Consider the following 22,310-nt stretch of genomic DNA (forward strand, 5'->3'; position numbering starts at 1 on the left):
AATTCAGCGTTTGATAGGCTCTCAAAAAAAAATTCTAACACTCGTAAAAATACCAAATGGGCAATTTAAACGTTCAAGTCAATCGAGTGGCGTGCGGCACGGGAAAATGTCCACTTTTGACCGAGATGAACAGCGATTCTCTAAATTAATGGATGCAGCGATTTGTGTTGGAATTAGAAATCAAGGAATATCGCTCCCTGTACTACATTGTGTGTGGTTTGTTACGCTTCAAGTTTATGAGAGACGAAAACATTCATTTAAAAATGTGCTTGTGTGAATTCCATTTTGGATTTAAAAATTGACGTGCAAAATTTAGAATTTTTTATGTTGACCTAAGGAAAGATATACCTTCACTATGTTTATATGTGTTTTGTATTTTGCTTATAAAGTTAGCTCAAAGGAAAAACACCGTAGCAATGATACAATGTTGGAATTGAGTTTGTTACAAATGACGTCGTCAAACGCGTTTGCGGCGCACGGGGATGTAAAAAAATCGTTTTAAATATGGCTTGTCAGCTTCAGAGACAATTAGTAGCGAAGTTGTTTATAAATGACAGAAGAGAATCATGAACTGTTTTCAAAATAGACAGACCTCAAATAAGTAGGGTACTGTTTGTTAAATTCAGACGGTATGGAACGTTATTGGTCACGATCGACGTCAAACCTTGTGTATTGTCTGCTTCCTACAGTACAAGGTAAGGCAACCTTTCGAGGACTGAAATTAAATTACGGTCAGAAATAATGTGGTATTCGTGGGATTTGAACCCAAAAAAGAAAATCCTGAATATTATTGAGATTAATACGCTAACCACTGCGCTTAACATGCAACTCTTGAAGATTAATGACATTAAAATCATTTTTGAGATTGATCCTTGACGAAATGGACTGCAAGAGTTTTTAGGAAAGATGCGAATGTTGTCTCATAAAAGTGTATTTTTAAGGTGCAGTGGATCCTTGCTCCATGTTTTTGTTAACTAATAATGTACATTTTTACGCAAACTATGAGGATAAGCTTTCAATTAAATGGAGTGAAGACCCACTCATATCGAAAAATTGTGTTATAGTATGAGAAAATTTTTTGCCCTATTTAGTGTGTGTGTTATTTTAATAGCAAATAATTTCATTATTGGTGAGATTTATAAGTTGTGGTGATTTTACATACAGTATACCAGTACTTTAATATTAGATGAAAATTTAAAGAAAATTTAAAGAAAATTTTGATGTAATTGAGATTTAATTCATTCATATTTGACGAACAAGGTATTTCGCTTGCCTTGTTCGCTCATCTTCTTTATCTCTGGGTCTATTCTCTATTTTCAAAAATACTTACCACACAGATATAGCCTGATACAAATGATCTTATTGGGTTAACTAAAAGCATTTTTGTTGTAATTTTCTTCCACTTTTATGATTCATTTATTTAATTTTTATTTACTGTTATATGCCTGTATACGCTTTTGATACAGACAATATGTTAGTTTCTTAGATGAACTTTTAATAATTTAGATAATTTAAAATACTTTTTGTAACCTTGTTGAAAATCCATAATTAAAAATTGTTTTGTTTGATCTGAAAAATGAGCATTACCACAAGTGTTTATAATTTTTCCAACTTGACATCTTTCTTCCCGTCCCTAGTATCGATGGTGTTCGGCCATTATTGTTATCAGATATATATGGTCAGATCTTAGACTGGTGTTTCTTTGAATTTGTTATGATTACTCACACTCTGTCCTTTAATTAATCAAATTAACTTCAATGAGCTTTCCCCTTACTTGACTACCGTCTTTAAACTTGTTTCATTGGTTCATTTAAGAAAACCTTGGATATTTCACCACTGCATGTAATAAAAAATATCGAGTTAATAAAACTATGCAAAGTCATGAATGCATTTGTATTTTAGGAATATTTATTTTTAAATCACATTGTTCCAATTTCTTTTTGACTCACGTTGTATTAAAAAAATGATAAAATAAATTAAAAAAATTCAGAGTCTTCATTAATTCTTCATTACTTGCTACAATTCCTTTTATATAGTAATACAACATAAGCTTTTTTTTCTAATTTCCACGCAAAACTTCTCTTGAGTTACTTTTATTTAGAAGTATTACAAATGTATAAATATAATTATACCTAAATTAATGTCAACTGGAATTTTTATATATGAGATCCTTATTAGATCTAATATATGTTAACATATCTTTATGTCCTTCCTGAATACAATTGTATATACAATATACAACCATTTATATACATGTAGTCAGATAATATAATTTTTATAACCAACATAAACTAGGGTATGACCACTTAATCATTATTGACAGCACTGATGAAGAATTAGAACATCTGAAATCGAAAACGTCAGATTATAAGTATATGTAAACTTTATGTTTATCTTGGACATGTTTGCAAAATACTTTAAGAATCTGAGTATTCAAACACTTAAACATTAAAACTATAACGCGTAAATTGTCGGCATCATACCAATTACGGTTTGGTCATATACAAAAATATACAGATTCGCAGAATTTGTTTTCTATAAGTAAAGAGTACAAAATAAATAAAGAGACACATGGGAAAAATAACAGAAGATTAACAAAAGAGCAACGCTTCTGTCATTAGAAGTTCTCAAATATAATTGCACAGAAGATATATTTTGTATGGCACAGTTCATGTCTAATAATTTTCATTTGTTAACAAACTCTTTCAAAATATATAAAATGATTAAAATATTTTATAATATATGTACATCTTTTATTTTTTAATTCTACAACTAAATACTTCTATATACCGTCTTGGTATTTAAGCATCTACTGGTTTTAGCAAATTTGATAACTTCTGTTTTATTAGGCCATCATTATCATCTTCTGTAGACCATCTTAAATACTCAATACACCACCATATATTTTTGATATCGTTTGGGAGCCTCTCTAATGGTATATTGTCTTTGATGACGACAACAATGGAACTCTGACGTTGGTTGTGAAAGGCGTGAGTAACCGTCATCTGGACGGCGTATGAGGCCCAACCACTCTCCAGAAAACATTCAGTGATCACAAACAGCACTTTTCTACTTTCATTTATACAATTAACTATCTCCTCTGCCTCCCAATCTCCTGGAATCGAATCTCTGTCCTTAAGCCACGCCTTAGTATTTAAGCTTTCCAATTTTGGGTACAGATAACGAATAATCCAGGCATAGTCCTCCTCACCATATGACACAAAAACGTCATAGATATAATTACTTTTTCTGTTTTCTGGACTCACATCTTTGCATCTATTTTTTAGTCTTAATATGACGTATTCCACATGTACCCGGTATTTCCGCACCGTAAAGGATATAAAAAGTATAGATAAAGTCAACACGATTAATACCACAGAGAAATTGAGCCAGGTTTCTGTTTGACATTTTAGTTGAAATTTTCTCCAGATTTGTTCATTATAAAGTAAGTGAGCGATTAAATTTCTACTTCCTGCACATGAGATTCTACTTAAGTCAGCAAAGAGATGCTTGTTATTTTTCATCCAGAGTAAAGACTTAAAACTAGAACAAGTACAAGAAATCGGATTCCCTTCCAAGTAAAGTGATATATTATTCAGCGTTTCAAAAATATTTTGATCTTTTTTAGTAAATTCCGATATCAAATTGTTTCGTAAAGAGATATTTTTCAAATTTTGCAAATACCTTAATGAGTCCGGAATATTAAAAAATCGGTTGTGGTCAAGACATATTTCTGTCAAAGATTCTTTCTGGTCTATGAATAAAGTAGGTGGAAGAAAACGCAAATCGTTTTCTGAAAAATCTAGTATGGAGAGTTTTTTCATATTCCTGAATATATTTTCAGAATTTAATACTGTTGAAAACGTGAACGTGAAGTTAACAGCTTTGACAGATAAACTTTGAATACCTAAGGAAGACTGGAATAAATCAGTGTGCACATTAACAAATTTATTACCAGATAAGTCAAGAATCTTTAAAGACGGAAAATCAAATTGGTCGACGTACGCCATAGGAAAATTAGTGTCTTGGATGTACAATGCTTGCAAACTTTCACCAACAATTTTAAAACGAGGTATTTTTTCTTTAATGTTGTGCAACCAATTGTTCGAGAAATCAAGTACTTCGAGTTTCTCTGGTAAAGTTAGAATGATATCTGAAGTATCCTGATATTGGTATTGTATTATATCAGCAAAGCTGTTCTTTACACAATACGGATCATTGCAGCAATAATTCAAATATTTCAATTTAGGTGCTAAGATCCAAGAAACAACCACTGAAACATCTACGACATGCAAATCGTTTTTGCTTAAATCTAATTCTTGCAAACAGTTCCATAACGTTGTGTTATGAATATTCTTTGTTATAGATGCAATGCTGTTTTCAATCATAAATAATTTTAGAACACAGATATTAACAGCATATTCAAGTAACCTTTCATTTAGAACTATCACATTTGTCTCAATCTTTTTCTTATTTTCATAAAGTGTAATGTTATCAATATTGCGATGCTGTAGACATTTTAAAGAGCGTAATGCCGGAGTTACGTCACATTTCCCCCCGAAATTAATGAAAACATCTGTGAGGTTGGGAAAGGAGCAAAACAGATCCTCAGTGACATCACAATACACGTGATTTGCAAACGTCAGATTTAGATGTTGGATTTTAGAGCTTTTGAGTCCTAAAAAGGACGTATTTGATAAACTAAAATCACTAAGAACATTAAACTTTAACTCAGACAAACTTGTTAGGTTTTCAAATGGTGTTGTAAATTCAAAATTTTTAAAAACGTCTTTTTCCAGGCTACACAACGACTGAAGTGCAGAAAGTGCAACATCCGGGTACATGTGTTCACTTTCGAAATTATTATGATCAATTTTAAGGTACTTGATTGGTAGCTGTAAGAAGGCGTCTACTTCTATGCTATTGTTATCAAGATGACAATATGAAATGTCCAAACTACACATGTTTGTGAGTGCTTGAAAGGTATTGCTTCCAATCGTTGTTATGTTATTGTGATTGAGAATTATGGATGTCACAACTGACATATTTGCAAGATTTTCAAAGGTACTGTTGTTAAGAATAGAAAATCTATTAAAGGATAAATCCAAGATGACATTGCGGCCCAGTAATTCCTTTGGTATTTTCTGTGGCAGTCTGTGTATTTCAAATCCACTACAGTTCCATAAAACTCCTATATTTCCACATTGATCTGTATAAGGTGTTGTTTGACACGCTTCTGACATTATGACCAAGCTACTGTCTGCAAAGGAAGTAAAAAATTCTTTGTTATCGACGCAATCATTCTGCTTAAATATCATCCATGTATTCTTTGGATAAATGCCCATAATTATAGTACCTCTTTAAGCATCATCATATTTCCATTTGGTTGTTCAAATGAACAACATGTCATTTCTGTCAATGAACCCTAAAACCATAGTAATTACATGTACCTATTGGTAGTCATAAATTGATAATTTATAAAGAAGATATTAGTATTATTAATTATATTTAAAGATTCGTCAGTATACAATTGTACTCACATATAAAATAGCTTAATATATGTCGTCAGTATATAATTGTATTCACATATGAAATAGCTTAATATATGTCGTCAGTATACAATTGTACTCACATATAAAATAGCTTAATACATGTCGTCAGTATACAATTGTACTCACATATAAAATAGCTTAATATATGTCGTGGTTTCATCTCCGTCATGATTTAAAATCCACACTTCCAATGAACTGGTCTTCAAAAAAGTATTGATTAGCTAAACACGAACAAGTCAGACTTTCTTCTAAATATTCTGCTCATAAGGCAAAAAAATATGAGCAAATGATACTTATTGTGAGTGCACAGTCATAATAATCCATACACTTTCGGTATGAATCGAGTAAACTGCTGAATAAAAAAATAATTCAAATTATCTCAAAAAAGAGAGTGAATTAATATTTGTGGTCCAATTTAACAAAAATATATGACAGTTAAAGCGGAAGTGATTTTATTACAAACTTTGAGCAAACATATTTTAAAAGAGATTGTCAATATCTACCTGTGCCAATATTTAATAATTATATTTACATAAAACGTTCAACAAATGCTTCGACAAGGTAGTCGCTTTTTATTTGAACATAGAAATAATTCATAAACTTTCATTCAGGTGAGAATAAATGTCAGACTGAAAGCAGGGTGGCCTTTAGAGTTTATTCCTTAGGAACACACTCTCAGACTGACCTGGTGCACTACAAGCTATTTGCATTTAAAGTACTGATTAAATACCGTATAGAATGACGTTCCATAAATGTTGCTTCCTCGGAGATGCTTAAGCTCGTCAAAAAATTCCAAGGTTCATTTAAGTCCGTAGAATTGTGTAACTTGCTAGTGTGCCAGTATTTGCCCGATACGTATAGCTTCCGCTTGTTATTCCAGTCTTTTAATTATTCATGCAAAATAAATTTGCACAAACATCAACTAAGTAAACGTTCCTGGTAGAATATAATGTTCCATTTAAAGATTACAAAAATCTTGTCATCAGAATAATTTGCGTAATATAAAAAGAAATTGAAAGAAAAGATATGAACTTTCTGCTTGCCTTAAATTAAGGTTTTCAAAGATAAAAATTGCTAATTCAGACAACTTTTAGTGGAAGAAATTCAGTTCCAGCCTTTGAAAAAATAAAAAAAAAGTCAAATACATCAGTAAGTATTAATCGGGATTAACTAAATGTTGCTTTTGCAAGAATTAAGACGTTTCTTCCTTTATATTGCTTGCGTATGTCAGTTTTGAAAAACTTCATACCAGTAACGCCCCTTAGTTCACTTGTTGGATTGAAGTCGGGTTTATGTATTAGCAGTTGCAGGATAAGATGAATTAAGGAACTAACTGAAGAACTTATCAAAGAAAGTATTTCCCTTAATGTTGAACTCACATATAAAGTTTCTGACAGTAGGTTCCTGGTAACTATTCAGCTGTCAGATGCATGTTGATTCTGTGTTCTGTTTTACTTGGGTGAAAACCATGAAATACATCGTGATATTGTACCCAAGGATGAAATTGTTGAGCAGTTTTTATCATGATAACTGACAGCATAAATCAGTTCAGTTCTTGGCAAGCATAATATAAAATTATATTTTAAGATTGTTCCTTGTAAATCATGCGTCGCGTCCCTGTCTACTAACATGGTGTCGGAAATCGGCGAGGATATGTCAAAAATAAGAGAGATCAGAAGAACAAAACATAAGCCAAAACTTATAAAATGCATGAAAATCTTAACTGAACAAGGATATCAACAGTCTAGTTTGATGTCATCATTTTGCAAGTTTTTTGGTCGATACAATGACATTGTCAGCAAATACAACCTATCACTGGGTCAAATGCTGACTGACGTTTTTCATACTTATTGTTAGGCCATTATTTACACTAATTTACATTAGTTTTTAATTTCAAAAAATTACGTTGCCATGGTTACTAAAATAGAAGTTTTACATAGCGATATATTACCTGATAATTGTGTCACGATACGATATACATATCAGGATATTTTTCATTATTTACAAATATTCTTTTTGTGTTGAGATGAACAAAATCAAAAGAATAATTAATTCATGGAAGACATATATCTGTTGTAAAACAAAATTATTTAATAAAAGTAGAGTTCATTATTATGCATTTCATTGTTATTGTGACGTCAGGCATATCGCATATGCAAAAATCCAGGTATTTGACTTTTTATTACTTTGTCCTATCTTACTGAATTTTTAGTTTGATCTCTATTAAAATTTTGCTATCTTGACGTTCCAGAACTTTTATAAACCCTTTTCGAAAACCGGGACATTTACTCAAATAAAAGTGTTTTAATGACAAGGTGAAGATAACAAACAGTAATCGATCTCCTAAAAATCTATAATCAATATAAATATGTGAGCAGGGCATAAAACACTGACCCCAGGAAATTCCAGAGGTGGGATCAGGTGCCTAGTAGGAGTAAGCATCACCTGTTGAATGGTCATAACCGCCATGTATAGATCAGGTAGAAGGAACATTCCGTAGTCAAAATCAGTATAAAACACAGGCCTAACAATTGGTATGAAACACGTCACCCAACATACGACCCAGTGACAGGTTATATTTTCTAACAAGATCATTATAACGACTATAATATTTACGAAATGCTGACTTTCAACGAGGTTGTTGAAATCCCAGTAACATCAACTTATTTGTCAGTAACCTGTCTCTATTTAAAAATTGATCGTACTCGAAGTATGCTCGTGAGTATCGAATAAGTTGGGAGATGTAAACACTCGAACTTTGGTCAGTCGCGGCCGTGATTCGAACCCACGACCTTCCGATCACGGACATAAATAAGGAAAGTTGACGATGGAAAAGCTGAAGTCAGCTCGTTTCTCATACAATTTAGTTATTAGTTTGCCTTTCTCGTCTACAGTCAGTAAATATCCAAATATGAAACAGATGTGGTAGACTCTGTGGTGTTTTTTATCTCAAGCATATAATTATAATACATAAAAGAAAATTCTATTTGAACAGAATTTAAAAAAAAAAAAAAAAAAAAAAAAAAAAAAAAAAACCTGTCCATTGCAGGCCATTTTGCAAACCTACAACATGTAATGTATTAAAGTTATTCTCAATGACGATAAGTAGTAAACATTTAGAGGTACCCGTCCGTTAATTTGTTTTGTTATTTGAAGCTCTTTTAAATGGAAATTTAAAGTCCTCAAACTGCGATATACATGTATATCTATAAAGTGCAAATGTGCTGCCATTTTTGAACTGATAAAATAACCACGGTAAGATATCAGAGTAACTTTTTTTAAGGAAATATTTAATGCCGTACAGTGTATAATTTATTTTCTTTTTGTACTCAGTTAATATTCCTTTTAAAAAGTTCTTATAGTAAAATAACAAATTACATATTTTGAAGCACTATGGCGACATCCCATGATCCGTTGATCAGATCACAGGATATAAAAAGATGTCAATTTTGCCCTGGAAAAGACAGGAAATCTGCAGCTGAAACTGTTTGTAGCTCCTGTCAAGTAAACCTCTGTAAGGACTGTGTAGGTCAACATGTCATATCTGATCCAAAAGTGAAACATGATGTTGTCACTTTTGAATTTAAAAAATCTGAAATCATACCACCCCTGTGTAGCCAACATGAAGAATTTAAATGTGACATATCTTGTCTACAATGCAATTCTCCTGTTTGTCTAAAATGCCTCACTTCTGGATCACATGAAAATCACGACGTTCAACAAATTTCTGAAATCTACAAATCTAGACGAAACAGGATTATAAAAGATAATAAAGAGCTTGTAAATGACATAGCACCTGTGTATGAATTAATCATATCTGATATAGATACAGTGTTAACAAATGTTGCCCATCAACATAAAGAAAGACATCAAACCATTATAACCTTTGGTGAAAATGCCACAAGCTTATTGACAGTGTTATTGAAAGGTATTTGAATGAATCAAATGCAATTCAGAGAAAGGATACGGCCTCTCTGTTGGCTTTAAAAGTAGATTTTCAGATGATACAATCATTAATTCAGTCAACTGTCAGTGAAAACAAATCCATCCTAGATTCCAGTGAGTCTTCCAAACTAATTCATTATACTTCAAGAAATGAAGATTTTAGATACGTCCCCTCCAGTTTTGAACTAACAGTACCACAACTAAATCCCATGGATTTTACAGAAGAAGAACTATGTCTTATGATCGGCGTCATTCCAAATACAATTAAATCAAACATTCCAGCAAGTGTTACTCTACCCATTCAAAGTTCTATTGAACCCTACAAACAATTTATTGACAAACCTATAGTGATGGAATCTGTAGAAACTGGTTATGGGAAAATTAATGGAATAAACTGCATTCCATACACAGATGAATTTTATGTCAGTGGTAACAGTGAAATCATCCTACGAATGAACACAGGGGGAGAAATATTAGATGAGATTATCACAACGTCAAGAGGAATGCCATATGATACTGGAGTCACCCCAGAGGGTTGTTTGGTTTACACTGAGAGTCTGTCAAATCTACACTTATAAATTAATAAATTTTGCAAATAAACTCCGAAACGGATGCATCAGAGTTCTTACTTACTCCTCTAACAATACACTAGATACAAGCTGATGTCCGTAAACTATATTTAAATTTCACTTGCATAGTAAATATCGTACATTAAATTAAAAGTCTACTTTTATTTTCTATAAACAGCCATGAAATAGCAAAAACCTGAGTACGGTGGCGTTTCCGGTTGGCGGATCTAAGTTACTGGCAATTTTTAATGAAATTGACAACAAGCAATCATTTATTTATTTCATAAAACGTCATCACTGAATTATTCAATCAAAACTTGATTTAAATGATATAAAAGAAATAAGTTTTGATAACCGATTAAAAAGGGAAATGTGCAAATTATTTTCGTCATTCACCGATCTTAATATTGACGGAAGCTTCTAGAACATCATATAGCATCGAGCCCGATGTTAAAAAGAAAAACGAGGCGATCATTTAAAAAAAAAAAAAGCTTTTGTATGAATGGTCATTGAAATAATGGTAAATCATTGATAACACTATAAGTTTTGAATATATTTATATATCGAAAGACTATTACATGTATGTCGTAGGTTTTTCTATAATAAATTTATTAGAATATTAATAAAATTTGTATTTATTCCTTATACTGAGAGCATCGTGGCAACGAACCCGAAGTACAATTTGTACTTCGGAATAAACCAGCTTACATGAAAGACAATTAAAGCTGTGTAAAATATTGTGCTTTAATCAATACATTTCAGTTTTTTTCTGAATAAAGTCATTTGTATCAAATACTCAGCCTAAAAGCTAATTTTTACACAGACCCTGTACTTGGGTCTTGCATTATAAATATGTATGTACCTTATTGATATGTAAAAAAAAAGTAAAGTACATTTTTACATATCAGTAAGGTACATACATATTCATAAACCAAGACCCAAGTACCTGTGAATTTTTAACCCCCCCCCCCCCCCGAAAAAAATCAATTTATCAGTAAAATGTGCATATTCGCTGCTTTTATCCTTTACGGAAATGAAATAAGAGCATCTGAAGTACAATATCCATAACATAGTATAACAGGTTTCACAATAAAGGTCAATTAATGAAATTGTTATATTTCAAGTTTTTACAGAAAAGGGGGGGGGGGGGGGTGGTGGAGACGTACATCTACTTCATGCGGAATTTTGAACAAAGTATTTCTTCCTCCTATAAGCCTGTAGGCTGTCAGTAGAAACTACAATATATTTTCTGTCGTTAGTGATATAAATTCAATTCCCCGCGCTTGCGCGCGGGATTTCATCTAGTGGTATAAATATAGAAAAGAGTGGCAGGACAAGACGCCTATTCCCGCCTGAGGACTGGATACCGGTGGTCATATGTTGTACCCCAACAGATGAATTACTTGTTGCTGTGAAATCAATTGAAAGTAACATCACACAGAGTAAAATACTCCGTAATCCGAGATTCCTCTGACTCTAACCCCTGCTTTTATATTTTGACATGTCATCGATGGGGACGGACAGTTCCTTTTATACATTTCAAATTGTGAATTAGAAATTCCATTTGATCTCAGTACAGATGAAGATGACAATCTGTTTGTTGCTGAACGTCTGAGTGGCAAAGTGAAGGAAATAAAACTGTTTGAATGATAAGATTAGATCTAAATATTTAAAAATAATACATACAACACGAAATAAATTCAAGAAGTTTCATGTTCAAAATATATACATGTACCATGAAAGCACCACTTATCCTACTTTCATATTTTTGAAAAAAAAAAGATGCATGAACTTTATTTTGTCCAATGGCATAACTTTTTACCTTTGAATAAGAAAGACATCCCAATTTTCTCCTTTACAAAATCGAACAATTACCGATGACATTAATCTACAACTGAATTTTGAATATTGTGCTAATATTAGTTAATTTGCTGTACATGTATGTGTTGCCTGAGCCACCTTCTCCTTTGCCAGATATTTAAATAAATTTTTAAAACAACAATACCATTAACATCTACTTGCTTAAGTTATATATATACTTATTAATTAAACCTTTCCTATTTGGAGAATTTTTCTACAGTTTTATCCTTATATTTATATACATATATATATATATAAACATATTGAATATAAATTTAAAAGCATAAAAAAATGGCATCTGATCCTACTTCTAATGTTTTTAGAGGTCCCTGTTTGCTCTGCTCCAAAATTTGTATTGTTTCATTGGACTTTTGAGATTGATTAATGTTTTATCTTTATATATCATTACAAGCCTGTGAACCTGTCTATGAACCTACCTGGCTTCAATTGGGGGTATAATTATTATATTTACTTTGCTATATCTATTACATCTGTTTGATAGAATCTTTTTCACGCATTATTAAGGTCATGGTCACAGGATCAAATAAATTACACATAATTGTCCATTTTCATTTCATCAATACATTTTAAAATAAGCAAATGAATCATTGAAGATACCCTTAAATTGATAAAAGGAAAGATATATCACCATTTTCAGTTGATATATATTTATAATTTTGAGACTATGTAATGCAGGGAAAGTTTTAATGAATGTATGTCCATGACATGACTTCTGGTGAATTATACATGTATGACTGATAGCCTTGCACCAAAGATATTGTGGCCGGTCATTCATAATACAAAGGTTTCTTATAACCTTGATTCTTGAGACATTTCAGGATTTTGAATAAAAATCACTTAGTCCAATAAAAAAAGGTTACAAAGGCACTATATATTAGCACTGCTGCTAATGTGTATATTTTGAAAGTTTTTTTCATTTAATTCTTATTTCGTTTTCACTTCCTGACAAATGAGTATGTTGGTAAATAAACATTTTGTAATAGAGTCAGTACAAACGTTAAGGCTTGTCTTGTGTCTTGAAACTTAAGTCTTAAGCATAATGTACACCCTTAACACAAACTTTTTCTCAAGCTATACAAGTCTGACTAAAACCCTGTTTTCTTGAGTTCACCTAGTTTTGTATACCTTAACTACTTGTACTGAAGATAATTTGTGTTACATTTGGTAAAATTTCTCACTGTGGTTTTTGAAAATAATTTTAAAATGCAAAAATTTTTACAGAAAAAAAAAACAAACAATTTCCAGAATTCAATTGACTGTCATTACAAAAATTCTTGCAATTCTTGCAAATACATCCATTATTTTCATAGACTCTTCTACAGACACAATTTAATGTCAAATTTAGAAACACTATAAATACACACTGAATTAGCTGTGTTCTGGTGACTTTGGTTTGATGAACCTCCCCTGGACAAATATCCTAGGGACACACAAGTCCTCCTTTTTATTGACTGTGTCTCTTTGTATGTACTCACACTGACTCAATGTCATATCAAATCCAACACTCTTCACAAGATCTAACAATTTGTCTGAAAAAAAAATTATTTTCTATCATTTCAAACATAACTTTCTTAAAAACATCCTTGCCCCCTGACAAAAATTGAATAAACTTGAATTTGTACTGCATGGGCATACATAAGATTAATGATAGCACTGTAAAATTCATTGGATTCTTCATAGACACAGCTACATTCCTATGTAAACTTAGAACCTTTAATAGACTCAAGCCTAGTCTGAGACCTTGACTGGAACAATTGAATTCTACATTAGATGGGGTGAATGCATAATAATTTGACTTTTTGATGCCCTCCTGCTGTTAATGACGACATTTTTTTGGTGGTACATTTGTATGAAAAACTTTGGCCCCCTTCTGAAACCCTACAGGAAAACATGGATCTAGACTATGACTACTTGTTCTTTTGAATGCTTGCATATCAATTCAATTAATTTTGGTACTTCTGTCCTTAAAGTTACATAGTGAGTCGATATCATATGTTTCTTTTAAGATAATTGTATCGTAAAGCTAAAGATTTATGAGAAATATAAATAAAGTGAAGTTTTGAGATCTCAACTGCACGGTAAAAGCAAGAAAAGACTGCAAAATGTAAATGCCAGAAAAAGAAAAGTTGTTCTAAGGCGTGGTTGTTATCGTCAATGTCTACAATGTCAAGGTCATGTGTCTTATTCTTAGCGTGAAACTTGTAAACAACATTGAATTAGAGCAATCAAAAGTAAGGAATAAGTTCTGATCATCTTTTTTGAAGATCATATCAAAATCCTCGGTCATCCGACATTTATATCTATGGAATTGACACCATGGTAACTTCTTCAACTTTTCTGTGCATGCGTACCTTAAAGAGGAAGAAGTGAAGCAATATTTTCGTGTTGGGGCAAACTAAAATTATTTTTACTTATATTTTCCTCCTTAAAAGTAGATTTTTCAGATTCTGAATCCTGTAATTTTCTGAAACCTGATACTTTTAAGAATTGAATAAAATTTGCATGTGTCTTGCAAAAATTCTACTTTTGTCAATTTTCCCGTTCGTCCGTCACAGTGTCTCTTTAAAAAGAGGATTAAAAATCATCCTATCCTATTTTACAGGTGGTGTTTACCATTCATTATTTATCTCCTGCAGAGTTTTGGAAGAAGTCAACAAGAAACCCATGAGTCACAATGCTCACCTTAATGATCTTGGCCCTGCTGTTTTTCATCAGATTTTAAAGTTTTTTTCTACTCATTATTTCCATGAAAAAGTTTAACCCCAATTCCAAGAAGTCTCCTTGACATGGGGAATCTTGCACTATGTGAGGGTGCTTGCTTATTAATATTACTTATTGTGACACTGCTATTCTTGAAAAAGAGATTTTTACATTTATATTCCCAAGAAAAACTTTGATCCCCTTTTGTGGCACCACACTACTCCCAAGGCAGAAATACAGAATTTACACATCTCAGCAAGCTTTCACCTAAATTTCATCTCTTCTCATCTGCCGGTTCTTTAGATGAAGATTTTTAAATGACCCAATCCTATTTTTGCCTTTTCTTGCTGATCTTCCACCAAAGGATGCTTTGTGCCAACTTCAGTTTAAACTGACCCAGTTGTTCTTGAGAAGAAATTAAAAATGTGTTAAGTTTACATACATACAGACAGCTAGACAGACAGATGCCAGAGATGGCTCCGGTGAGCTAAAAATGTGAAAAGCTAGAATAAGTAAAATTGATTTTACAGCTCTCAGGCCAATTTTCCTAAAAACAGATGTGGGTGGAAGGGGTTTTTTTTTTTACCTTTTTATGGGCAGTAATTACATATGTAGATGTGGGAGGCAGTTTTTATTCCAGAATTTTTTATGAAATAACAATGAAAATCCTTTCCCTATAAGTGTACTGGGGTCCTACTGTAAATATATTCAACATCTCACAAAATTACCAAGTATATGCATATTTTTCATTTTATTGAACAGAGTGTCCATGTTGAATGACTGTCCATGTTTATACAAAATGGATACCAGAAACAAAAATGAAGTGCAAAACTATGGATAATGAGTCCGGAATTTTTTTCCCTGGATGGGTCTCCCCAATACCAAATTTTTATTTTATTGAAAATGTGATAAAAATTGTAATGCTGCTACCTTAAAACTGATGTGCAAGGGCTCAAAAAAACCATAATTTCAATTTTATATAGCCTTAACAGACAGGCAAAGACACATAGTCAACAAATTTTTTATCAGAAAAGCTTATTTGAATCTCTCTCTCATTTTCACTATATACCGGTATTTCCTTTGAACTCATCATGATTTTTACCTGTAGAGAAATAGTAAGCCCTGGTTCCATCTTGTCTGACATAGAAGTTTTCCGACAGCTTGTGACCTGACGCGAACCTCAGCATGGCATAATCATAGAGACCATAGTCCCTGAATAACAGATTGCCTCCAGGCTTCATCACCTGAAAATGAATATTTCTTAATAAATCAAAATCCTCTATTTCACTGATTTTTTTTTCTAAATGCCTTGGATCCATCTTTTTTAACTGTTATGAATATCTGTCACCTTTACAATATATCAAACACTTTTGAACTTATAGTTCCCTGCCTTTTGGGATATTAAAAGTAAAACTAAAGACATAAATAACAGATTTGCAATGCTGCCATTAACATGTTTTTTTCACTAAAATTTATGTGAAGGCCCCGACACTACCCTAAAAATTACTCTTTATTAGTTGTGTATTTCTGTCTAAAGTTAAATCAATTTAACTTTATCATATATAAGTGTACAGTTGCAAAGTTTTAAACTGATTAATTCATAAATTGATTATTAAAAGCAAACTAGGCAAATCAAGGAGGTCAGTGTTTGGAAGTTGACAAAATCACAGTAATATGGCCAACAATGAGTTACTGTTTACTGTTATCAATGTAATTATCAATGTTATCAATGTATTAAATAAAGAAACTTGCAAAATTGAAAAATATAACATCCACAATATTTTTTTTTAATTAAAGGTCTTCCTTCATTATCCTTCATAATTTTAAAGATTTATGTGATTTAAATTGCGCAATGTTTGAAAAAAGTTTTTTTTTTTTTTTTTTTTTTTTTTTTTTTTTTTTTTTTAATATTTCCTTATGCCAAATGTTAACTTAGGGTAATGGAACACAATGAGCTGTTCCTAGCACCTCGGGAAATATATTCTGAATACTGATATATTTCTAATAAGGTATTAAATTAAAATAACTGTATATTATTCCATTTTATAAAAGTTATATTAGAAATTGAGGCTCATCTCAGCAATTTATTGGTGTATTATATTCATAGATATTTATAACCTTCATGATATTGGATAAAGCTGCCTCCATCTTGTCTGGATGGATAGCTGACAGGACGAAGATCATAGACACCACATCTACCGAGTCTTGAGGAATGGTCACACTCAGATCATCCTTTGTGATGTCACACTGGAAGGCAGAGCATCGAGTCGAGTCATACTCAGGATTGTCCTACATGAAATGTAATCCCACACATTTTAATCTTATATTTCAGAACTAAACACATGCATGTTTAAATGTACAGTTTTTTTGTTTTGTTTTGTTTTTTGTTTTTTTTTTTTTTTGGGGGGGGGGGTGTTTTTTGTTTTTTTGTTTTTGTTTTTTGGTTTTCTTTTAAATGAAACAATGTTAACATGAGCATTTTGCAAACTTTCACCAAAGATACACAAAAGAAAGATAACTCTTGCAGTTTTTCAGAAGTTTCTTTTTCACAGAGAGTTATCTCTCTTTGTTCATAAACCTCAGACTTTCAAAAGAGAATATTGTACAAACATCAAATCATATCAAATTTATGTCTATGAAATAAAAATGAAAGTTATTAAATAAGCATACATCAAGAGTAAAATTTCTACTTACATACCTGGAAAAACTTCATTAAATAGAATAAGTGATGACAGAGAGAATAGGGATAAATAGTAGATCTATTTACTCTTATTTTGTATTTCAAAGTTGTTTACGTACAATATATAAATAGTACATGTTTGGGAGGGTAAACAGTTGAAATTTACACTCCGAGAAAAAACTATAACTATCATCTTACACGTCAGCTTTATATATATGCATCTGACATTATCATTATTTGTTACCCAAGTGTGTTGCTAATGCTGAGGGAAACATTGAAAATTGGTAATGCTTCTAAACCATACGCATTCCCCATCTTAATTTGTAAATAAGAAATATAAATACTATCAACATAACATTTATAGTGTAGTAGATATAAATTTTTATATTTACTAATTAAGCTGGGGAATGCCTATGTTCTAAACCAATCAGATTTCAGTATTTAACAAGAAAGTATCATAATTAAAAATACCTTCACAAACTGTACAGCTCTAGGAGAGAAATCACAGGCATAGAAGAAGAGAGATTTGTCCTCTTGTAGCAGTGGCCAGATAAAGTTCCCCACCCCACAGCCTACCTCCAGTATTATCCTCTGACCTGTCTGTAAAAAGCAATACTGAGAATTATTGGATAAACAAAAACTCATTTCTCTGGATAGCATATTATTTGCAAGTATAAATATCATGGGTATCTGATTCTGCTGAATACACTAAAATCTGCATGATTATGCTATTGCACAAATACCATGATACTTTTTAAAATTTTGTGAATAAAAGAATTGAACATTGATATCAATAGTAATTTCTATGGAAAATTTCATATGTTACTCAACTCTGATACATGTAGCTATGAATATTTTTGCCTTATATTTGCCTTATACCTCTGTTTCCAAGGCGCATAGATCATCAAACTCCCGCTTTGTCCAATGGCGGTCCTTAAAGAACTTTGTGGTGTTTCTCTTATAAAATAGATCCCAGTTTTTCTGAGCTTCTTTCTCAAGCTTGTTCTGTTTAAAATCGGACACACAGGTTACATCTTTTTTCAGTTTAGCAATTTCCTCCGGTGTGAGAGTTCTAGCAGAGTGACCAAAATTCTCCTCGCAGTCATTGCTGGCTAACATCTCAGATTTGTCAACTTCTACTTTTGAGTCTGTGACTGTCATTTTCTTTAAATGAACATCTACAGAATCTGCTAATGAGTCGTCTACACTTTGCTCTGAATTATGAGATGAATTTTCATTTAACTCATTTCTTTCTCCTAAATTACACTTGTTATCCATTTTATTTTGAGATGACAATTTTCCACAATTTTTTTTTCCTAGCCAAAAAATCTAAAAATATACTTGATCATTCAATTAATGCCCAACATGAAGTAAAGGGACACAACTGCATCCAGTTACTTTGTTAAATTCCTTCAAGATCAATGATTCCTTTGCAAACATTTGCTCATACTGTTCCTTTGTTTCATGATCATAGCCAATCAGATGAGAGATACCATGGGTTACCATGACAGGGAGAACATTCTGTATCTTCTGGTTGTTATGACGACACTGTCGGTTAATGTACGGAATTCCCAGGTAGATATCCCCCAAGTCTAACACACCCTGAGTTGGAGCGGGGGGCAATTTTCCTGGTACAAGATCCTCGTAAAAAGGAAATGCTAAAACGTCTGTTGGTTGTCTTTTTCCTCTGTATTGAGTGTTTATTCTGGTAATCTCCCTGTCGTTTACACAGGTTACAGATAGGTCATAAGATTCAACTCCAAACAGCTTACGCAGGAGGTTAATTTGGGATTTCAACAGGTGTGTGTCAAGGGAAACTACTCTTTGCAAATTTTCAAACAGCACAGACATACTCTTTCAAAATTTTTCATCACCTGCAATAGTTTAAATAAAATATGTATACATCTTTTCATTTATTACTATGATTTCAAATGTGAGATCAACATAAAGAAATATCCTTTTCTGAAGAACTCTAAAATGGAGATTTACAATGTTTTATGCAGAAGTTATAATAGCTATTATATTCAGCAAAGAATATTCTCAAAGTCTATATTCTCTACATAGAGAAACAGGCAATATAATTGATATTAGCTCAGGGGCTCCGAAAATACTGATGGTCAGATAATTTTTACTATTGACTGGCAAAGAGTTTTCCCACATTTCCCATCAAAATGTTTGGATAATAATCTGGCGATAGGCTTGCCTTACGCTTTTCCTGCTCAGATACACAGCTGGCTCTAGCTGTTACAACCATTGTTTACATTATTTGAGGTGTCCTTGTGACATCACAATCACATGCGCTGACCCTCTGGTGAATACAGCTTTAAATTCAGTGAATATGTAATGTTAGTACATTTATAAACCATTTATACAGCAAACTCGTGCCTATATTCACCAATATAAGTTCAATAACCCTGTATTTTCACATCCTTCCAATGACCCTACCAAGAGTTATTTGCTTAATGAGGTTTTCATTGTTAATTGCTAAACTTTTACTAGATTATACTTTTGTCTATAATAATTAATAATTTTAATTTTGTGTGAAAATCGACACATCTTACCTAGCTACCACTACCCATCAAACATGTAAACAAGTGTCGTTGAGTGGTTGACAGATGACATTTTTTGTTTACAACATATTTATAGTCTTCTCCATTATGATTATTCAAAAAATGTAATCTCACATTTTCTAAACATAGATTAGCAAAAGAAATGGTGGACTGTTGGCTTATTATTGTTTTAATAAAGTTTTTTCGTACCTTGACAGTAGTTTTTCAATTTTAAACCTAATAGTTAAACCTAATAAGTAATGTACTGGTATACGTATGCATAATGATGGCCAGTGAAAAAATCATGAAAAATACCTTAATTAATTTGAGATGTAATAATTGATTTGCAATACATGTATTATGTGTATTGATATATATTTGTACTTTTTTTTTAAAATGAAGACTCGCAACCATCAAATTTTGAAAATTTTGAGATGATTTACAATAACGTCATATATTAATAGTTTATCCTTAGAACTTAAAGTTACAGGGAGATAAATAATGGGGATAAATAGAAGTTTACCAAAAGATTCTTGTCAAAAGTGGTTAAAATTCAGTTTATAAAATAACATTTTAATTAGGGCCTAACTCGTAACAAGGGACAAGCTGTAAGGAGAAAAAAAACTTACAAGTTGTTGAGTGTAACAGCTTTTCTTTTCGTCATGCTTACAGGAATGAAAATGAAAGTAAAAATAAATGCTAAAACCTACTGTGGAATGTCCGAGATAAAAATGTAAACAGTGGCCTGGTGTTAATATTTTATGTTTCTATAACCGCTGTTTTAGAGGTATCTTTTCGAAAAATGTGGGTGGCCCTTAAAAGGGCCGTGGGGTTTATTCAGTGAACAGCTGCTCACTTAGCCTTTGCTGCTTTCTTTGCCTTCCTTGGGGAGCTGGGCCTTTTCCTTGCCTTGGATTTGGTTTTCTTAGGCGACTTCCTCGCTGCTTTGGGCTTCTTGGCTGCCTTGGCTTTCTTTGGTGACTTGGCCTTTCTTGCTTTCTTTACTTTTTTGGCTGCTGCTTTCTTTGCCTTGGGTTTCTTTGCCTTTGGCTTCTTTGCTTTCTTGGGCTTCTTCGCTGCCGCCTTCTTCTTTGGCTTTTTAGCTGCCTTCTTCTTCTTGGGCGTTGCTGCAACTTTTCCTACTCTGAAACGTCCGCTTGCACCGTGGGCACTGGATCCTTTAGGCCGAACTAGGGCTCCTGACTTAAGACCCTTAGCGAACGCGGCTTTCATTGCTGAAGACAGGTGTGTTGCACTCACCGATTTGTTGTTAGCCAAGATGTATTTTCTGATGGACTGGGCTGAGGATCCTTTGCGGTCCTTCATGGCAGTAATGGCCGCACACACCATGTTGAGAGTTGTTGGATGGGCCGCTTTCTTGGATGCTGCTCTGGGTTTTGATGCCTTCTTCTTTGGTGACTTCCTGGCCTTCTTAGCTTTTCTTGGGGATCCACTTCGACTGCGGCTTCTACTTCTGCTTCGGCTGCGACTGCGGCTACGGCTCCTGGACTTGGTCATCTTGGGGGCAGCTGGCTTTGCTGGTGCTGGAGATTTCTTCGCTACAGCTTTCTTAGGTGCTGCCTTCTTTGGAGATCGACTTCGGCTTCGGCTCCTAGACCTTGACTTAGACCGGGAACGGGAACGAGATCGGGATTTCGCCATATTCTTACGAACTGACTGGTACTCTTGCTGGAACAAGAATGACGCTCAAAGCTGGTGACGCGCTATTTATTGAGGTGTCACGGACGTAAAAGAGAGCACCCTTTACCCGGATGCTGGAATATCATGGCGGACTGCGAAAATGGCATATTTGTGCTTTCTGTGTAAACGTTTTCGAGTTATTCTCTTCATGTGATTGCATTCTGGATTCCATTTACCCAACATATCATTGAGCTGACATTTGGAGATTATTTTAGAGTATTCATATTTTTTCTATTGCGATTTTATGACAAGTAAGCGGCTTTTTAGCGGGTGCTATGTAGGTCATCGTTACTGACATGTCTACTTTTTATTCCAATTTCTCTTAAGGGTTACATAATATAAACAATTAAACTGCCGTATGCGTTTGTACACATGTATTTCTTCGTGTCTGGTGTAGAGTTTTGAAATTTAAACACTATAATTTATGAAATATTACAAATCTTTGATAACCAACTCAACCATTTTCAACTATCAGTAGCCGTTACTATATAGAACCATAACAACAGCAATATCAGCTAGGCTGTATATTGATTATTATAATTATTAAATATAAAACTAAAATTCTATTTATCAAAAAAAAATATCATTAGAAAACAAAATTATAAACACAAAAGAGCTTTTGAAAACTATTGTGGAAGCATATAGGCCTACATTTAGTGAACCGTTATAGGCTAAACTCCTGTCTAACAAAATTTAACGTTTTGTCAAACAATAAAAGATGAATAAAATATTT

General features: G+C 32.7%; 5 protein-coding genes across 5 annotated transcripts; 1 reads left to right on the forward strand and 4 right to left on the reverse strand.

Moving 5' to 3' along the window:
- Positions 1–2,491: 2,491 nt before the first annotated feature.
- LOC133201690 (toll-like receptor 4) lies at positions 2,492–3,841 on the reverse strand. The gene has a single exon (XM_061337480.1). It carries the CDS (start codon positions 3,822–3,824, stop codon positions 2,802–2,804), a length of 1,023 nt encoding a protein of 340 aa, XP_061193464.1. The 5' UTR covers positions 3,825–3,841; the 3' UTR covers positions 2,492–2,801.
- Positions 3,842–9,553: 5,712 nt separating this feature from the next.
- LOC133201620 (uncharacterized) lies at positions 9,554–10,075 on the forward strand. Its single transcript, XM_061337411.1, has one exon. The coding sequence runs from the start codon at positions 9,554–9,556 to the stop codon at positions 10,073–10,075; it is 522 nt and encodes a 173-aa protein (XP_061193395.1).
- Positions 10,076–13,231: 3,156 nt separating this feature from the next.
- Positions 13,232–18,687, reverse strand: LOC133201744 (tRNA N(3)-methylcytidine methyltransferase METTL6-like). Its single transcript, XM_061337533.1, has 5 exons — positions 18,207–18,687; positions 17,799–17,927; positions 16,766–16,936; positions 15,750–15,891; positions 13,232–13,476 (listed from the first exon to the last, which is right to left on the reverse strand). Exons 1-5 carry the CDS (start codon positions 18,603–18,605, stop codon positions 13,316–13,318), a joined length of 1,002 nt encoding a protein of 333 aa, XP_061193517.1. The 5' UTR covers positions 18,606–18,687; the 3' UTR covers positions 13,232–13,315.
- LOC133201745 (endoribonuclease YbeY-like) lies at positions 18,587–20,537 on the reverse strand. The gene is made up of 2 exons (XM_061337534.1): positions 20,506–20,537; positions 18,587–19,201 (listed from the first exon to the last, which is right to left on the reverse strand). The coding sequence occupies exon 2, from the start codon at positions 19,176–19,178 to the stop codon at positions 18,681–18,683; it is 498 nt and encodes a 165-aa protein (XP_061193518.1). The 5' UTR covers positions 19,179–19,201; positions 20,506–20,537; the 3' UTR covers positions 18,587–18,680.
- A 146-nt stretch (positions 20,538–20,683) lies between these two features.
- Positions 20,684–21,593, reverse strand: LOC133201695 (sperm-specific protein PHI-2B-like). The gene has a single exon (XM_061337484.1). The coding sequence runs from the start codon at positions 21,536–21,538 to the stop codon at positions 20,729–20,731; it is 810 nt and encodes a 269-aa protein (XP_061193468.1). The 5' UTR covers positions 21,539–21,593; the 3' UTR covers positions 20,684–20,728.
- Between the last annotated feature and the right edge of the window lie 717 nt (positions 21,594–22,310).

The sequence above is a fragment of the Saccostrea echinata genome, unplaced genomic scaffold (assembly GCF_033153115.1).
Source record: "Saccostrea echinata isolate AGI-Se365-2 ecotype Australia unplaced genomic scaffold, CSIRO_AGI_Sech_v1 ptg000045l, whole genome shotgun sequence".
Taxonomy (NCBI): domain Eukaryota; kingdom Metazoa; phylum Mollusca; class Bivalvia; order Ostreida; family Ostreidae; genus Saccostrea; species Saccostrea echinata.

What these genes read in the sequence shown, in the direction of transcription:
- LOC133201690 (XM_061337480.1), bottom strand. Translation starts at nt 3,824, where the DNA reads ATGAAAAAACTCTCCATACTAGATTTTTCAGAAAACGATTTGCGTTTT.
- LOC133201620 (XM_061337411.1), top strand. Translation starts at nt 9,554, where the DNA reads ATGATACAATCATTAATTCAGTCAACTGTCAGTGAAAACAAATCCATC.
- LOC133201744 (XM_061337533.1), bottom strand. Translation starts at nt 18,605, where the DNA reads ATGGATAACAAGTGTAATTTAGGAGAAAGAAATGAGTTAAATGAAAAT. An exon ending in GAGCTGTACAGTTTGTGAAG is followed by an intron (nt 16,937 to 17,798) that starts GTATTTTTAATT and finishes CATTTCATGTAG; the next exon opens with GACAATCCTGAGTATGACTC. An exon ending in CTTTATCCAATATCATGAAG is followed by an intron (nt 15,892 to 16,765) that starts GTTATAAATATC and finishes ATTCATTTTCAG; the next exon opens with GTGATGAAGCCTGGAGGCAA.
- LOC133201745 (XM_061337534.1), bottom strand. Translation starts at nt 19,178, where the DNA reads ATGTCTGTGCTGTTTGAAAATTTGCAAAGAGTAGTTTCCCTTGACACA.
- LOC133201695 (XM_061337484.1), bottom strand. Translation starts at nt 21,538, where the DNA reads ATGGCGAAATCCCGATCTCGTTCCCGTTCCCGGTCTAAGTCAAGGTCT.